The 19,560-nt window shown below is 40.3% G+C and overlaps 1 protein-coding gene across 3 annotated transcripts in view; it reads right to left on the bottom strand.

The window, feature by feature from the left end:
• Positions 1-19,165, bottom strand: part of cadm1b (cell adhesion molecule 1b) — a 163,334-nt gene extending 144,169 nt beyond the window's left edge. For 2 of the 3 annotated variants that reach the window (XM_022211539.2, XM_022211557.2), the window contains exon 1: positions 18,953-19,159. In XM_022211539.2, coding sequence (XP_022067231.1) covers positions 18,953-19,028 — 76 coding nt within the window. In that variant the 5' untranslated portion in view covers positions 19,029-19,159. Of the gene's footprint in view, positions 1-18,952 lie in introns of all 3 variants that reach the window. The other variant, XM_022211547.2, reaches the window with a different exon arrangement.
• Between the last annotated feature and the right edge of the window lie 395 nt (positions 19,166-19,560).

Genomic DNA, 19,560 nt, shown 5'->3' with positions numbered 1-19,560 from the left:
CGTGCCTTGTTATCATTTTAACTTAGTTGTTCAGCTTTTTGTAATTGTTTTACTGCTTGAATAAAATGGGAATAGCTGACAACAAGAAATACATAGAGTAGAATAACGTCATACTAGTCGTTAAAAATCCCCATTTTTACATCTCCGTTAAGTTGTGTTGCTTCTATATTTTATTCATTAGACATAAAATTAGAAAAGCAGCTTAAATTTTGATAAATGTGGACTTAATAAAACTGCTAAAAAATAAAAGCTTTACAAATGAGGTCACGGCACAATCATACAGGAAATCTGACAGAATCTAAATGACTTTCCAGTTTAATCATTTCATCTAAACTGCTTATATTCGCAGCTGAAAGCAAACACGAACGCACCCGAAATCTCCCTTGTGGAATAACTGTCACGCAGATAAATAAATAAGGATGTTTTCTGAAATAGACGTACAGCGCAAGATGACAAATGCACGGAAAAAAGCAGCTTTCTCAATCAAACTTTCATAAACAATAATTTCAACAATTCATCCTGTCAGCTTGGTAGGAGACATTTTCAACAGTTTCATGTAGAAAATGCTGCATAAAAGGTGACATTTGCACTAAAAAGTCAGGAAAATGTGATGTCTCATTACTGGTTCACCGTGAGATTCACTAGAATTGCCTCTGGTTCTGGTTGCCTCGAGGTCGAAGATGCTGATGGCGTGATTGCAACAGCCTCCAAGACTTCTGTTGCATGTCATGCCCCCTCTCTCGCCCTCACTTCCTGCCATCTCTCTAGTGTCAACCCCCCCTCAAAAAAAGCCCAAAATACCACCCAATTTCTCTACGAACAACAGTGTCTGTCTAGCAGTGTCATTATGTCAACATTTCAGCTTGTGAGTGCAAATGTTATCACGAACAGAACAACAGCTTTGATAGACAAAACCGCACGAGAAAAAAAAAGAAAGAGAAAAGAAAGCGTTTCCTTCATCCTGACTACGACCAATAGCGAGTTTACTCAGACTGTGTAAATGTACAGACAGCTGAGCTTTAGCTGAACGACATTTGGACGGACAGCAGCATCACAGCGCTGTCAGAATCTTCAGTCTAACAAGCTGCTTCAAGCTGATTGAAGCCATGAAAAATTCAACTGACCACATCACTGCAACAACGAAGAGGACAAAAAAGGGGTATAAGGAAAAGAAAGAGAAAAAAAATCCCCCTAAACCCTATCTGGCAGTTTAAGTGACGCTTAACTCGGCAGCATGGAAGCAATAGCTTAATAAGAGGAAACAGAAGGACCAAAACAACGGTGGCTGTTGGAGGCCTGCTGCCAGACTCATTGTCACTGTCTGCTGGTGGTGCGTATGCTGCAGCTCTAACAGGTGATATATCATGTGAACTATCATACAGCTGGCCAGAGTGATGATGATTTAAAAGGCTTGGTGAGAGGAGACAGCTTGTCTGAAAGCCTTGTTTCACTGTGTCCGCAGTCTGATGTGATGCATCCCGGAGTCACCTTCAAACGCAGCTCGTCTTGACTGAAAGCTTGATGGCTCTCATAAATACCAATCGTAATTATGATCCAGCGGCAAACAAACCTCCATTTTTCAGGCCATTCTGACAAGAGTAAGGGTAAACCAAGTAGGCCTCGCTGGCATTTTGCATATCTTGTCTGACTGATGTGTCATTGTGACGGTTTAATGCTCCATAATTATGCCATTGTGGGTTCCTGATGGCCCGAGCTGGTTTAGGGCCGGCCGCCGAGTGGAGAGTGAGATGTTTTTCACTGCAAATTGCAACGGCGGGTTGATGACATAAGAGGCGATGAATATTCGAAAGTGACCTACTCAACACAAAGAGCGATGGCCGGAGACAAAAAACAAACATAAGGTTGGTTTGTCTGACATGCTTGTGTGCCGGCGAAAACATATGCATAATCACCGGACAAAACATGTCACCCTGTCCTGCTAATAGTTTGTTTACTATGAATATATTATTTCAAACTTTACACGTTACATAAGCGCAAGGTGACAGCATTTCCCTAATAATGTCACTTACACTTACAATATATTTTGACAGACAGCTGCTCCCCCGAGGGCCTCGCCGACTGTCAGTCAACAGTTCATCAGCCATGGGCTCAATGTGTCATCCGAGTAACCATGAAAGTTCCCTCTGCTTGCTTTTTCTCGTCTACCTGTGCTGCTAATCAACGAGTAATCGAGTCAAAGACACAACACATGTCTCTTCATTCTGCAGGGGTGACATTCACTGAATGTATAAATAGCTTAAATACATGTGTGGAAAATAAATATGTTCAAACTTTCTCCTTGTTCCTGACAAACAAAACCGTCTCCAGGCTGCACTTTCTGCACAGTTACAAGACAAACAGATCTGATTCCACAGATACGTGCTCTGATCCATATTTTTCATGTTGTTTGCCGACTACTCTCATTGTGTTTTGACTTTCATTGTGCTGCTGTCTGTCCATCCTGGATAGGGGGATTTCTCCTCTCCTGCACACCCCTGCTCCTACTTATTATTGTGTATTTTCATACACAACGGAAAAATCTGAGAGTGGTGTCAATGTTCTTATCTAACACTCAACAAAAAATAAGCATAACCTGTAAAAATCGATTTTAGAGAGAGGTAAACACAACCCATCCAAATCATTCACATTTTCGCAAATTAGTGAGCAAGTGAATTAAATAATCATGAATAAATTCTACCAATTTGTTCACAGTAACAACTTCAACATAAAGAAAAACATCATAAATATACTGCAAGTCATTAATCTAATCAGTATTGCCTCCGGTGTCTGGCAATTCTTTAAGTAAATCTAGCCTTTCCTGAATAAGTAATGACAACTACTTATAGTATTGATTAACCCTCTGGACCGCAAAACCCACTGGCAGGTTTGAAAGGGATGTTATCTTTTCAAAAATTGTCAAATCACACCTTTTATCATAGCAGGAAACTACAAAAACAGAAATAATCTTTGAATTTTTTAAACTATCCAACAGTCCTTTAATTAATTTAATTAATATGTGTTGTGCCATTTCATTTGTAAATTTAATCAAATCTAAGCTTAAAATCATGTCATTTTATCAATATCAATTTATATGGCATATTGTACATAACAATTAGCCCAAAATAAAGCATTTGCCTGAGTTAAATTCTGTAAAAAAAAAAAAATAAAATAAAATAAACCGTGAAGTCATAAATGGCTCAACTGTGATCAACAGTCACGTCACAGAAATTCGTGGAATTTTCCGCTAAAGGGGTTGAACTGCAGGCTGTGAGGAGCAGACAGGAGACAAGTATGGAAACAAATGTAAAATGCACATAACAAAATAGTAAGTAAAGCCACCTGTTATACTTGGTTGTTCTATGTTGCATCATTATGTTTACAGTTCAACTGCTCAAGCTGCGTTTTCTATACCTAAGTGTTAGATTAGCAAAGCTGTGACACCAGAGAGTTCCTGGATTGATGACGACCCCCATGTTAGTACAGATGTTTGTTCAGAATGATGCTCTCTGTGTTGCTAACATCCCTCTCTGGTCATTGATTAAACCCCTAAAAACTCAGGTCTGTCAATGAAAACAATCCCTTCCTGCCCTAACACGTCTCAGATGTAACTCTGCACAGTTGCCTCCTTTAGATTGTGTGGATCTATGAAGTCTTCGTCTCTTTCTCCAGCCACCCGTCCACCGCCCGCTGCTGCTCGCTGACTGCCACTTTTGCTTATGACAGCATATAAAAAGAAGCACCATATGGACATGTTAACAAGGTAAAAACCTTGATTTTCATCACAGGGGGTCTTGAACAAAACGAGCTTAGAAAGGAAACTCTTGCTGGCTCAGTGATCTCAATGAAGGGTGAGTCACTGTTCATCACAATGTTTTGATAGTAGTTCATGAACATGTCTCTACTATCCCTGCTAAATTCCATGCCCTTACAAATCAAGAGTATATGCGACTCTGTTTTTACAAGCAGATGAGGAATGTATTAGGCAGTCTGACTCACCGCATGTATCCTGCTGGTGTAAGCCTGTCATGTGCTCTGTATTTCCAATCAAGCAAGTTTTTCTGAGGATCTGGATTGTGTAGTGAAGTATCTCTGCTAGTTTTACTGGTAAATTAGTCTTTTTTTCACTATTTTGAGAGAGCACGATAGCGAGGTGCAGCCAGATCATTTTGCACTGTAGAATGATCTGGCTGCACCTCAGAAGTATTAATTAGGTACATTTTATCAAATGTCCTTTGATGTGTCCTAGCTGTTAAATTCAGAGACGTAATACTGAGAGGACATTCTGTGGGTTTGTTTTTACAGTGCTCAACCTTCCAAAATGTCAAACTACTCAATTAAAGAGTAGATTTCTGCTCTTTACTCGTGATTCCGGCCGTATAAATGAAATCGACCGAACTTGTCAGAATGCTGGACGTCTAAGTATAAACTAAATATAGCGCTTTGTTAACTTGATTCAGTCAAATTGGATTTGGCACGAGGATTCCTTCTGTTCGGTCCTTTGTGTCAGCTGATAATGAAAACACAAGGTTTTCTAAACAAATCTTGTGGCAAACTGGTCAAGATCGGTAATTGCTTCTGTGTCAAAGCCAGTGAAGTTGTATTTATTCAACAAAATTCCATTTTCATCTATAAAACGCCGCAGAGGTGTAACTGAGACTGAGAGGGTACATTTTTGACCTTAGCTGAAGCACAGAAAAATGCTGCCTAATTAATTTTTTACACATGCGTCCCTTACCACACATTCCAACCTTGAGATTGGACACAGGGATGGAGGGGGAAAAAAAACGGCCTCCCAGCTCTGCCGTACACACATGCAGTGAAGAACTGATGTGTGTATGGATGTGAACATCACTTAATACATAAGGCTGAACCGCAACCTTGAGTGAAGTCACTGAAAAGAAAACTACTACAACACATCTTCTTTGTTCTCTTCAGTATTCATCCGTAAACTTTTACTGTAACGATGCAGAATGTACACGAGCACTTTGTGGCAAATGTAGGACTGTTTCTAATCGATTATACAACTAAAATATTGAGTACATATGAGCAAAACAAGATACACATTTTATGTGGACATAAGGGCTGATAATTTACTTTGTATGCTGTAGATATGGATATCAAGTATTTTTGACAAATGCTTTATTTGACTTGAAAGTTTCAGTGCTGTTTCCATCATTACAATCTGCAGTAACGGTTCCAAAATACCGACTGAAGGTGTGATGTCAGGCAAAAAGGAACAGCTGTAAATATACACCCTCAACTGTGACTGAGAAAAATTACAGTACGAGGGAGCAAAAAGTTAACAGCTCAACTTGCACATGTAACTTCATGAACAGGAGCTGAAATTTAGGTGTTTATGAATCACCTTTTGTGGTTCATAAGCATCTAAATTGCAAGGAATTTTTAACCGTTGCTGAGAATGTGAAATGCCAGGTGACTTTATTCTTATTAACACATTTGCTGCTGCAGAGATCATGCACTGACAACGTTTATGACCGAAAAAATACAAAATTCTCAAACCCAAATGTGGCATAGGATTGTATTTCCTTTGATTTCTTTCACAGAAAAGACATTCAGTGCTCCCAATAACGACCTAAACCCCTCTTTCATTTCACAACTGCATCTGACACAAAATACATTATTTACCATATTTTGCTGGTAGAAATGCGGAGCAGTATTGGAAATGAGAGCGACCAGGTCAGCCTGAGAGAGAAAGGCCTCAGCATGACTTCGGTTCAAGTGATTTCATGCCATATATATCAATATACTTAGATCTTTTTTTGTTTGTTTGTTTGTTCTGTGGGTTAAAACATTCAGCGGCTTCCACGCCAATATCGACCGCTTCACCACAAGCAATGCTGCTTTCTGATGATTCAAATAATTCCAGCCCCTCTCTTCAAATGGAACATTTTGATGGATTATGCAGTGTCAACCTTCACCGCACTGAACACATTTGAATAAATGTAGATTTGAGATTTACTGAAAGATGAGGCCAACATGTCAGAGTGATACACAGCTGAATGCAAATGCTCTGTACTTTGAAGCTCCAGCATTTCAAAAATGCAGCATGGAATTTTACAAACTTCCACGCAACAATTCGAAAATGTTTTTCATGTTAATTTAATTTATGCAGGTTTTGTTGTCACGCCGCATATTGCATATTGTCACATTGCACTGACAGGCAGTAATGAAGTTAATAGTGATTCGTCTGGGCCCTGACATCTATTGTATAAACCGTCTTCATTACACACAAAGTTTTCATTTGCCGTCATATCATTTGAAATTCAATGAAAAGAATTTTAAATGTGAAGAGGTTCTCCTAAATTGGCCTGAATGCCCAATATAAAAAAAAAGGCAGGCAGAATATAACAGTAATTTGTGCACACAGTGAGAAACAATCAGCGCAAACCTTAGAAGATATGACATTTGGGTACAAGTGACAAAATGAAATCATGTACAACAATCCTATTACACATGTATGCCATTTGACAGCCCTTAAGTCTACTGATATTTGAACCAGAATAATCCACGTCGTGCAGGTCCAGCCTATTTATTCATGCACCGATCGTGATTCTCTCAGGCTTGGGAAATCAGCTTTTGCTTCAAAACCGCCTTTGTCACTCGCATACTTCCCTGCCCTCGCTAACTACACTATCTCCCTGCCTGTTCAAGCAAAACTTTATGCTAAGTAAATCATTTACATCTCCCAAGCAGCCAATCTACATTTTCCAATAAAACCCTAAATTGATGGATGTCATCTTAGTGCTCACAGGCAATAACTCCTGCTGCTTCGAAATAACAATATGTTTTGGTTTTATGAGGTCTAGACATGCTATTCTTTTTAATGACATCCCTAGGCCAGCGCTGTTTACATTTATTGATATCTGTTTTTATACTGGAGCGACTCTGTCTTCCTCAGAGGTTTCCTATACACTGCTAAGTTTGACTTGTGCTGACAAAACAAAACTTTTCATTTGGCGAGTTTAGACCACAGAGCAGTGAAAGCAGTCAAAGTATTTCCTCCATATTCTTCTCTGAGACGCATTCTGCCAAGATTCAAGGCGAGATCTGTATTTTATTTCAAAATCATAAAAATATAAGTTATTAATTTCGTATGACATCTTATTGAAAGTGGCAAAGGACATCTATTTGTGTTCAAAGTGTATTTTCCTTTAATATTTCATTTGACAAATTAATTGAACCGAGTGTCCTCAGTGAATACTTAAATATTCAAGTGCAAGCGCCTAAGATTGCAGCATTGTGAGGTCTGTGCTTTACTGTGTGAAGATCCCTCTGTATAAATAAAACTGAATTGAATTGAATACACTTAAACCAAATCAGCCCCATCACTCATCTGAAGCAGGATACAATTGTGTTTCCAGGGAAGTATTTCTGTGCCACAACGCACTCTGAAAACATGCTTTTTAAATCAGCTTCTTATCATGAACCACCAGGTCCTGCACGAACACAGAATCTTCTATTAAAGTTGGAACAGCGTTAGTAATTTGAGTTGTGAGGTCTCTCTCTGTGACATTTTTCTTTTTTTTTCTAAAGTGTGCAGGGCTCACCCATGCAGCACATGAAAACAGGGTGGAATTAGAAGGAAGCTATTATCATACATTATCAGTGAGAGTGTTGGGAGCTGGTTACAATCAGGGTCAATCATATGAGCTGCTCTCATCGCTTTTAAAAGCATTTCCCTCCCCGCCCTGATGTGGAGTTTGACAATGTGTGGAGAGTTCGGAGGACTTCCTTCCAAGAGGAAATTCATCCCGGGTGCAAAGGCGTTGCAAGTGGAAACATGCGGCAAGCAAAATAAACTGCCAAAGGCGATGAAAGTTGCACATTGAAAGACAAGATATTAACTAGACGCTCAGTTTTTAAATAACACTGCACGCAGCACATTACAATAAAGCCAAAACTGTTGTTTAATTTTTGCAGTTTGTCTTCCCATTCTCCATTTAAATTATCATGAAGGAGCATTCAATTAGATTTGGTTGAATCTGCATGGCACTAAGTCACTATTGCCGAACTGGGAGTGAATTTATGGCTGCACAAAGTGACAATTTCAATAATGATCCTGTTTACAACTCACAAATAATGATCCTCTTTATGAAACTCCAGCAAATGACTCTCCAGACTGCAAACTTTTGTGTCACGTACCCTCACAGTTCAGAAAAAGGAAAACAGCATCCAGTGCACACAGCCAGTACAACCTCTGGTGAATGAACTGACAGGAGCAACACTGAGGCCTATACAGGACCAAAAAAAATCCATATACGGTCCATACACAACACGACAGGACAGAGCAAAGTTCAGTCTGTGCACACAAAGGTTCACATTTCATCAGTTAATGCAAACCGCTTTGTCCTGGAGCTGGATCATTCTTGTTCTTTTAACACCGAGGCACATTAAAAGGAAAAAGCCGAAAGAAGATAGGTGCTGAACCTTCTTTGTAAACAGTAGCTCTGTGCTAATGAGCGCTGGCATGTGTTCTGCCTCGGAGGATAACAGAAAACCATTTGAAACAGTTTTAGAGAGGGCATGGGCTTTACAATGAACAATTAAATTTATGGGCTGTCAAAACTAAATTAGGCCTGATTGCAGAAAAAGAGCACAAAGAAATAAAAGCAATTCTCTGTGAGAGGAATGTACTTCGCTTGTTGCCTGAGCTTGTGTGCACACTCGAGTATGGATTTCTGCTCGCAAACCACAAAGACTAAGGTCCTTCTTGCTGGAGAGCCGTCACTAAACTCGCTGGAAGGGTGTGCAGAGGTGCTATTTTGTTATTCTGTCCTCTTGCCTGCATACATCTTCTTATCTATTGCATTTTTATGAGTTGCCGTGGCAATGCTACTGTAGCTTCTAATTTGCAAATATGTAAATTAGGCGGTATGTAGTGAATATACACAGAAACGCGATGCAAATATTACGACTTAAAACAGCCGAGGAGTGTAGAAACCAGTGTCTTCTTTGGAGGAAATGCTTGTCATACATGTTTGATGTCATCAGCTGTAATTGAAGTTCTATACAACACTGAATGTCAGACACAGACAGGAAATTGGAGACATTTGCATATATCTTTGTCTGATTCTGTCTTCATCTGCTCAGCATATAATAATGGTTTTGAGTGGATCTATACATGTTCACAGCGGAGGAGTGAAAAATACATCTGTTGCCAGAATTAGCAGGAGACAGTGTCAGACGAGATGGGTGTGGCATCTCACAAAAAATAAAAAAAGCCACGAAACTTCAGAGCAGATTTCACAAAACAGCATTAAAAATAGTGCACTTTTGAGTATATTTATATATGCAAATATAACTGCTCTTCCATTTTTCACAGAATTGGTACACTGGTGGAACAAAGAATGAGGAAGAGATGAAAGAATTAACTTGAGTGAAAATCTGACATGTGGAATCGGCTTATCTTGACAAATGAAAAGCATTAATGGAGGTTCGCTACTTAGATCCATCTGTAGTGAGTAGCAGCAGAACTATTTTGTTCAACGTAACTTGTTCAAATCTTTTAATAGGAAAAGTGCTTTAAAGTAGAAGGACGGAAACAAAACACACATCAACGCATAAAGATGAAGGAAAGAAACGCGCGTTGTTGACTCCATTAAGGCCCATAGCTCATTAACGGAGACTCAACACCACAGTTAGACCCCACAGGGAAAACAAAAGAGAGAAAATATACCTATGTTCTCACATAATTAGAGAGAAAACATAAACCGAACAAGAAGTGGTTAGTTAAAAATTTAATAAATGTCTTAAGTGAAGGGACAAACTTTGCAATTAAATTTCTTTCAATGTTTTGTCGGCTCTGGTTGCAACTCTTTGGTCACCTTTTAGTCTTTAAAGCCTATCAGTGATTCAAAAAATAAACAAAGCCATGTTGGGGGGGAAAAATCTAAATTGGAAGCTTAATCTTTTTGGCATTTTGCCTTTATTTGACAGCCAGTAGAGAGTGACAGGAGATGTAGAGGGAAAGAGAAAGAAAAAGGGATATGCAACATAGGCTCCTCAGCTGGTAATGCAGCCGAGGATGCAGATATGTGATATTCTCTTTAAAGATTTGGCTCCATCTTAATCAAATTTTAACAAACTATTTGGGATTTTTGCTAATTTGTGAAACTGCAACACACAAGAATCTAGATTGCTGTTTTGTTGCATCAACATACTCTGTGTCTTAAATGTTTTATGAGTTTGAATTGCACCAAAAATGCTAAAATTTACAGGTATAATACTATGTTTTGCATCTTACTGAAGCTAAAATACACGCTACACAGTCCCTGTAATTGGGTGTTCAAATATTCAATACAATCAGCAGGCAGACTAAGAAAGCCTTGATTTTTTTGAGGGTCGTGTCGATGGAAACTATTCCCCCACAATGCAGGGCTCAAAGAAAAATTAGCAGTTAGTGAGAAACAGCTTCAAAAGCTACTCAGAAAACCAAAAGAGTAATTGCACTTTCTGGACGAGGATTTGATTCAGAAATAGAAAGGCTGTCGTGCACCGAGCTCAGCATGTGAACTGCAGAGCGGCTGATTGTTTAGCAGCTCGGGTTTTACTTCCCTTGTTAGCTACAGACAGACTGCTATTTGGGAGCCAATGGATCAAGCCCATATTTCCTTTCAAATACATTCACCTGTCATCTTAGATGTAAACAATGTGACTTTGAGTTTCCCCCTTCCATTAGCTCTATTGCCTCCCATGTCTCTCCGCAGTGCAATGACTCAAGTATGAGAAGTAATCAATAGGCTTCTGGTTTGGGTGAATGAGTCTTGGTGCTTGGTTTGCACAGTCTTGATCAGCCTGACAATGACAGATTATGGCGCTGTATCTGAGAGTAATTAAGATGGGTCTATCGTCACGCTGATAACTCAAGAGCATGATGCCCCCGAGGCAGGCAGCAAGCAACCTGTCAGAAAACAGCTCACTTCTGAGTAAACAGCATCAAAATTTCTTATGATTCACCTTGAGAGGAGGCATCGGCTGTATGGATTCTGTAACAATGATCAGCTCTTTTATGGTCTTGGCTTTCCCAGAGACTTTTTATGCCTCAGTTTTGGCAAGTGTGAGTCTGAGAAGGTAAAATCACTGAGGGTGCCGGAATGTACACGCTGTCCTGCCAAATTATCTCCAAAACAAACCACTTATAAGGGAGAATAAGCGAAGTGAAATACCCATTTTTGCGAAAACCAGACTGCAAGGGAGACACAGTTAGCCTAGTTTAGTTCAAAAGTGACACAATCCACCTACTACAATCTGTGTAGGTCACTAATTAACACATTAGATGAAGAAAGTGGGCTTTTTGGGAGGAGGGCCTTAAAGAAAAAGGAACTGAGGCTACAGCAACCCTGACGCATTTCAATTCTCAAACGGTGCAGAATGAGCTTTAGCGTTTCAATGCAACGTGCCTGAAAACAAATATGACATGACCATTCATGTACGCTGGGCATGAAGGTGCCAGTGTTCACAAGAAACAGGGAGTTGGTTGCATAGTTGTAGGAAATACTGCAGAGTAGAGCTGCACAATATTCAACAATACAAAATGACATTCTGCCATGATATAAAAAAAAAAGAACGTCTCAGTGAATATAGCATAATTTCCATTTTCTGGGTCCTAAAACACCAGAGTAGTGTGAACAAAATGAAAGCGTGTAAGTGTGGATGAAGATTAAAATGGCTTGTTTCAGACAGAGGATAAACTGAAGGGCTGCATAAAGTGCCTGTATAAGATAAATCTGGACTTTTTTGAACTGTGAATAACACAAAGCCACTCTAATGGAGTCCCGGAATCAGAAATCCAGAGCTGGAAATGAGCATAATAGGTCCCCTTTTACGTTGCTTCTTTAAGACTTGTTTGTTCTCTCCAGCTGGCATCCCTGAGTGTATTGTTCAAATAGAATTAGAGAAACATTTGGGTGCAATGGGGGCACTGCTGAAAAAAAAAAAGAAAGAAACACAGAAACTTGGAGCGGACCAAGCTATTCTAATGTTGTCCCCAAGTCGAGCTATATCCTGCTGTGTAAGGGAATAATATTTCATTCAGTCTGCATAAATGCATTTGCAAACAGCGCTCCAACGAGGAAGGGAGTGACTGATTCCACAGGACGGTGTAAAGCAAGAACAGTGTCTGTCCTGATATCTCACTGTATATAAACAAGACGGGAATCGTGGAAAATTTGATTTTTCACATTTTTTTTTTACTCTTATCTCTGAGTAAAGTATAGCAGCTGCAGCAAATGGCTTTTCTATTAGCAGTGTAAGATTTATTGATAAATGCAGTTCTGTTGGTGCTCACTGGTAAGGAATACTTTTGATTTTTAAAGACGGAGCTGCATTCCTTCCTTGCGCCTGCTGCTTACAGAGGACTCTGGGCACACAGTGGTTATTTTATCAAGCTCAGATCTGCCCAAACAAGCCCAGAGAGGAGACAGAAAGGTGCTGCTCCCCTCCTGTTGTCTGAAATGCAAGGTGCAACTGAGCTGTGCCAGATAGAGAAAAACTCTCGTCTTCAGACTTCTATAGAGGTGAGCGACCTACCATCAACCCACAGCGGGCATAGTTGGCTAAAAATGGTCCAAATGGGGCATCGGCAACTCGGTATCTCACAAACGTGGCCAAAACAATCAACTAATGTAAGAATAGGTCTGCTCTTTTTGTCATTCTTTCATAGCAGACCAGACGAATCACCTCTTTTTGAAAGCCAAACGCTGCAGTTGCCGATTAGAGAACCTTTTTTCATTCTAATTCAAGCAGTGGATTAGTGGGAGCTCGATAACTGAATGTATTGACTGGAGATTCAGTCTTCTCTCACAGAACGAGCCCTTTCTTTTCAACACTGATCAGCTGTTACTAGTCTTAATGTTGGAGGTTCTGGTCTGTGTGGTGTCCACTCTCAAGGTTGTTGCATTTTTTTTTAGCCACGACTGAAATAAAGACAGAACAGATTCTTAAAAATATAATAATTTGGGTCATCCACGATGAAAAGCAAGACTGATCAAATATCAGAATGGAATATATGGATGACTGAACAAATTATGCAGAGAGGCCCTTTGTATTTTTTGATTATCTAAACTGCAACTCCAATTTCTGACATGAATATAACAAGAAAACAAATGCTGCAAAGTCCCTGCTAAGCCCAGTGGGTGCGGATTTTAAATGCCACAGGAGTCATGTTACACACAGATAAATTTATATACGCAGTGCCCCAAATTAGATTATTTGGGGATACTACATAACTATGAAGACACTGTGTGTTCAAAATGCTGAAATGATGGTTTAAGGAAACCATTCACACCTATATAGTTGTTAATGTATTTTGTTTGCAGTGAGAGATCTGAGGCATCAGTAAAATGAAAATAGACTGCAAAAGATTAATGCGGTTTGATATTTTTATAATAAAAATAAAGTATGAATGAAATGACAATGTGACAATGTGAGCGAGGTCGACCGCAGTGATGAGAATTATGGCTCCCCCTCAGCCTTACTGAGATTTACAGTGAGTTTTAGCTCCTCCGACACACAATTTGACTGTTTTGTTCCACTCTCACTGCTCTCGTAGCAGCGTTTTCAGCTACAGCTGGAAACCCACTGAACACTACTCCAAACAGACACAATTAGAGAAGATGCGGTGAACATATGGAGCACTTAGCAGCTAAAGAGTCAGATTTTTCCCGAAGGAGTTGGTGGAGACCAAAAACGGAGATTAAAGAGAGTGAATGTCAGCTTTTCTATGGTAATGGTTTCACACAATGTCAGTTAAGCATAATTAAGTAAATCTACATGTGTTTCGCAGTTTTGGATCTGGTATCTATGGGCAACATTCCTTGACTGGCAAATTGAAAGCTTTACATTAATAACCAGCAATGAGTTGAAGATTGAGCAACATAGGATACAGCAACAAGTAAAAAAACCTAGAAAAGTTCATGATGCTCTGGATAGTTCTAATAAAAGATGATGTGTTTTTGAGTTTCTGCTGGACTGTTTCCCAATATCATGCTTAAAATGCACATCTTGTCCGCATATATTCATACAATTATTTATTTCATAATGTCTTGTTATTTATGCGATACGAAACAATTTATATTGCCACATTAGATGGAGCCTCAAACTGTGCAATAACATAAAGTTGCTGCCAAAGATGGAAGAGTTTCACAAACAGAAGCACACATTGGAAACTGGTACCCGAGAATTACAAGAGACAACCCTATTTGGCTACACAAAGCTATTAAGAGCAATGGTTCAGATCGTTTAACTTTTGTATCACTGGAATTTAATACGTGATTTATTCAGCTTTTATTGGGGGAAAAAAACATCTGAGCCTTAAGGTCAAACGGCAATTACAGTAGATTCTCCGTCTACCTTCCCTTCAGCATTAATTTTAAAATTATCTGGCAATGCAATGTGCTGTGGTAGGTGTCAAAACTTGAATCTGTTCCAATACTAGAATAAATACACTTACTGGCATCTGTTTGAGAGACAGATGAAAGGTCGGACAGAGGATGATCCACAAAACCACCCAAAACTTAACTGAACTAAGCACAAGAGGACGTGTTTTCTACGTGTCTTCGTAATACTGTGTCTTCCATTTTTATTTGATTTTTTTTTTCTGTTGATTTGACTAATAGCATGGTGCTAGTAATGGAGAATATCTGCCCAGTGGACCTCTTCATTTACAAAGTGCTGCGCTTTGCTCCACAGCCTTAATGGTGGTTTGTAATTGCTCCATCACCCATACTAATGTGAACTCTATGTCCCTTTCAAAACAAAATCATTGCATTTCCCTTTCTTTCTTTTTTTTCATTGTGGACCTGATTGTCACCGTCTAAACATCGCAGCCAATAGAGTGAGGGCTCTCAGATCCAGGGAACAGAGAGAACAATGTCATATTCATAAGCGGAGACATCAGCTCTCCTCCTCATTACCACAGCGCTGTGAATGGGAGCTTCTGTCCCCACAATCATGAAAGAACCTGTCATCTGTCTGTTTCTCCTAATTGACTGTTTACTACATTTCAACAGAGACAGACAGACACATTTTTGATCGCCCTCAGTTTGTCATTCAGTTTGACGCCGCAGTACAAATCCCCTACACAGAAAATGTCCTGAGTTCTTTTTCTTAAATATTGACTACATGGCTCAAAGTGATAGCATGTCTCCAGCAGCACTCCTGTGACCTTGACAAAACAACCAGATAGAGTATTTACTTAAACGTCCCTCTATAAAGTATGCGGACAGGAACCCTTGTACCTGGCACCCAAGGTGATGTTTTTAAAGGAGAGATTGGAGTCTTTCAGAAATTGAAAAGAATATAAAGTCAAGGACAGAGAGAGATTTTCAATTTTTTCCCAACACGGACCTCTATAACCAACTTCTTTTTGCGCGTGTGTGTGTGCGTGTCGGCCGTCTTCCTCCAACATCTGACTTGAAAGGACAAATACTGAAGTGAAATCTGCCTATTTGCTTTGAGCCACGAGGACCCTCCGTACTCAGATCCATTTATAGGCAAAGAAAGTGTGAAGTTCGATCTCGCATTCACACAGGTGGATGCAGTTACAGATGAGAACATGCATCTTCACACGTTTTTATGACAGTAGAAGTCAGAATAGATACAGCGGGAAAAAAATCCAACCCGAAGGTGAGATATCCTCTCTATAGCCTGAAAGACTTTCCATGCTACATCTGCTACAAGTGGCTAAATTCCCAAAATGCATCAGCTGCCAATTTCCTGCCAGCCCCTCACTTTCCAACATTAAGATTAGGTGCCACGGCATAAAGTAGTGCCATGCATTATCCAGCAATTAGAGCGAGGCTTATTAAGCAGAGTTTAATGTAAATTTAATGAGCAATAAATTCAATTTCTTTAAATAGAAGAGTATATTATTGTTACAAATGATGTACTGTGGTGATCTCACCGTACAGGCGATGAAATACTTCACATATCAATGGACCATTAAGTGTGGTATTAAATTTATCCCGAAACCCTGTACTGTGCTGTAAGTGCTATTTTATGCAGACTGTAGAAAGAAGATTACTTTTGTTTGCCACACTGAAGCACCGAACGTTGAACAAAAAAAATTAAGCAACTGACAGGAAAAATTCCTCCACAGCTATTTTGATAATCTATGTTTGAGTCATTTTTTTGAGCACAAAATGCCAAACATTTCTCTGGCTCTGGTTTCTCAGTCGTGAGGATGTGATGTTTTTCTTTGTCTTATATGATAGTAAACTGAACAGCCTTGTATTTTGGAGTTTTGGTCTAACAAAACATCCAGTTCGATGGTGTTACCTTGAGCTATAAACTGTTTTTACTATTCTTTTTTGAAACACATAGAGCTTTCTCCTTCACTACCATTTATTTGATTCTTGCAGGAATTATTTACTTTGCAGGACGGCATTTTACGCACAAATCCCAAGGATGAAGCAACGAATTGGAAATGGAAATCTAACTACAGCTCCACCATGACCAGCTACAATATTAAAATGCTAAAATCAGTACAAACAACCCAGTAAAATACACCCACGGGTGATTTTTTTTCATCATTGCTCATACTTAGGTATATTTTTCTGTTTTATAGTTACAGGTTGTTTTTTCTATTTCTTCTTATACTTGTGTCTGATTTATTCCTACTATCTCGAGCCCACTTATTTGCTCCTTCTAATGACCTTTCCTTTAATATTCAACAAAAAATATGCATAGAAAAGCATGATTGTGCTTCCTGTAGGCCAAAACAAGCACCACTGCCACAGGATAAGGAAAAAAAAAAAAAAAGACAACACACAACTAGATCAACAATTGTAGGATACCTGTGGAAGAACAGAGCTACCACCCTCCAGTACACAAATCGACTAACACAAATTGAGGGCAGAGCAGCACAACTGGCAGCAGATTTGAGCGGTATCTGTTTCAAAGCCAAACCCCACCACGAAGCAGCCAGAGAGGAACATCTTCAATCACTCTTGGGGGTCACATGCCAACTGGCAACCCGCGAGCACCGTAACAACTGTATGTTTCCCTTTGTTTCTCCCAGATCCTGTCCTTCAGCGGCGCCTTGAGGCTTCATGACAGCTCGTATTGATCCACTTCACCATCGCTCAGACCTGATGAACGACTTTAAACTGGCAATAAGTGGGATTTCGCAACATTCTGAAATTCGACCATCTGATGCGCCGCAACAGGCCGAGCCCCGGGGTGGGGGGTGGGGGCGAGAGAAATACTGCTAAACAGATCCTTTCTTGAAATGCAAAGTCTCAGCGTTTCATAACGGGATGCTGATCTGAGGCAGCTCTTTAGGTCTATCGGTGTGCACAATCAGCTGTTCCCTTCCTCTTAATTTGTGGCGGGACTGTTCCACCGGATGAAGTTCACATCCACTGATTCTGGATCATTAGCAAGGGAAAAACTGAGAGCTGTCAAAAAAGCAGAGTGTCAGCACTTCACAGGGAAGCTTTACACACACAAACAAACAAAAACGATCAGACGAATGAATAAGCCGAGGCCACATCACACAAGCTGTGGGGATTTCACCTGAACCAAAAAGAGGCCGAGCTGGAGGTTATTGTGCATTCCTGATGCATTATTTTATTCCACTGAGAAGTTAATTAAATTAATGTGACAAGGAGACGCCAGACAACGCTGTAAATGTCACTCAGCTGCTATTCAACACAGGCCGTAATAAATTCAACAACTGTGAAATGAAAGCCTTGTAAGCAATGAACTGTAAAAACAAACAAAACACACACACACATATTGTCTAAAAATTCCTAACCTCATTTTGGGGCACACACACACACTTCCTGCAGACCTGTTGATGGGTGCTGCAGATATGATGGCAAAATGTGAAATTAAAACCCCCAAGAAGAGTCACTCAAGTAGTCTGCAAGTGCAAAATCTGTCATTGCAACTGTTGCTTGTTGGCTTTTTTTTTTTTTTTTTTTTTTTTTGAAAACAACACCGGGGATTGACAACACAACGTGTCCATCCTACCTCTGGGAGGGATTTGAAGTGGCTGCAAGCTGACATTTTAACCGCTTCACATGCGTCATATTGTTAGCGGATACGTTTTCCAGGAAAACACACACACACACACATATATACACACTGACGCATGCAACTCTGATGCAACCGCGGTGGAATAACAAGGGGAAATGATCGGACTTGAAGAAGGAGGGGGGGACTGCAATGGTCGTGAGCGTTCATTCAAGACCCCCTTCTGGTTTCAAGCAGTTGCAAAAAAAGAAAAAAAAAGAGCCCCTCACGGCGACATGGCAGATTTACATTTCCAGGCTCGCTGACAGCAGAAGTGAAGACTGCGGACACACACACGCTGGCATCAGGGGCTGCAGTTGTGCGGCCAGAGGACACCGAGCGAGACTAGAGCTGCAATGCGTGTTTTTTCCTCCAAAGCGCACCTGAAGCACAGACTTGGGGAGATGTGTAGACAGTGGGATGAGTTGGGACTGTGGAGGTTTATGCGGTAAACTAAAGGATGCATGTGGAGCCGCGTTCTGCCTCTCGTTTGGTAACACAGAACCAGTTTGCCCCAGGTCTACATCCAGTTGTTTCACTCCATTGTCGCTGCTGATACTTTATCTCACGCCCGTGCAATTGTGCAACATTACTTTTTTTATTTATGGCCGTGCTCTATTGCAGTAAAAACTCGGGACCCTGACAGGCAGCTCAAAAGAATCACAAATAAGTCGCTCCCAAGCAGTCTCCACGAGGAGCAGCGACTATTTTTTGGACTCCGCGGTGTTATTACAGCGATAGAAAGTGATGCTGAGATTTTTTTTTCTCCCCGAGCCGCTTGTGCGCATCAAGCGCGCAAACGCACCACAACTTCTCTCCGGTAGCCTGCTCCTCGTGGGTTTCGCTGTGGAAAAAAGGGGGGTAATTCTGCATCGGAGACACGCGAGACAGCCCAAAAGATGAAAAATAAACTTACCTTTCGGGAGGAACGCCGCTGAAATTACGAAAACACAGAAAGAAATAGCGAGAGATCCGCTCCCCGTGATCGCCATGTTGGACACCTGCTTGAGACTGGCGGCGCTAAATCACCTAGAGACGGCCATGGGATGAAAATGTAGACACATGAGAGGCGGAGGGAGGGCTCAAGCAGGGAGCCCGCTATCATATTGGGCTGCGTTATGTTGCAATGACATCTAGGCCTATAAAATAATACAGGGAAATCACGCTGACACTTCAGGAGAGATTTTTTTTTAAATGGCATAACTGCGTAATTGTGTGCCAAAGACGCACCGGCAGTTAGAATATTGCAGGAGGAGGAATATTACAGTGATTCAAAAGGGGGGAAGTGTGAAATTCTCATGCAGTGTGGTGAGGTAAATCCACCACCGAGAACCACAGACACTTTATAGGAATATTATAGTAATTTTCTTTTACGGTTATAATGTGTTAGTTCACGTGGGTGAGTCCAAGTTATACTCAGCTGGCTGCACTTTAGTTTTTTTTAGTTTTTTTTAAATAGCTGAACCACAAATAATTCCGGGATAAAACAGCATTTAGTTTATGTTTATTATACAGTAGGGGTGC

The sequence above is a fragment of the Acanthochromis polyacanthus genome, chromosome 13 (assembly GCF_021347895.1).
Source record: "Acanthochromis polyacanthus isolate Apoly-LR-REF ecotype Palm Island chromosome 13, KAUST_Apoly_ChrSc, whole genome shotgun sequence".
Lineage (NCBI taxonomy): Eukaryota > Metazoa > Chordata > Actinopteri > Pomacentridae > Acanthochromis > Acanthochromis polyacanthus.
This window is presented reverse-complemented; position numbering and strand designations above follow the sequence as displayed.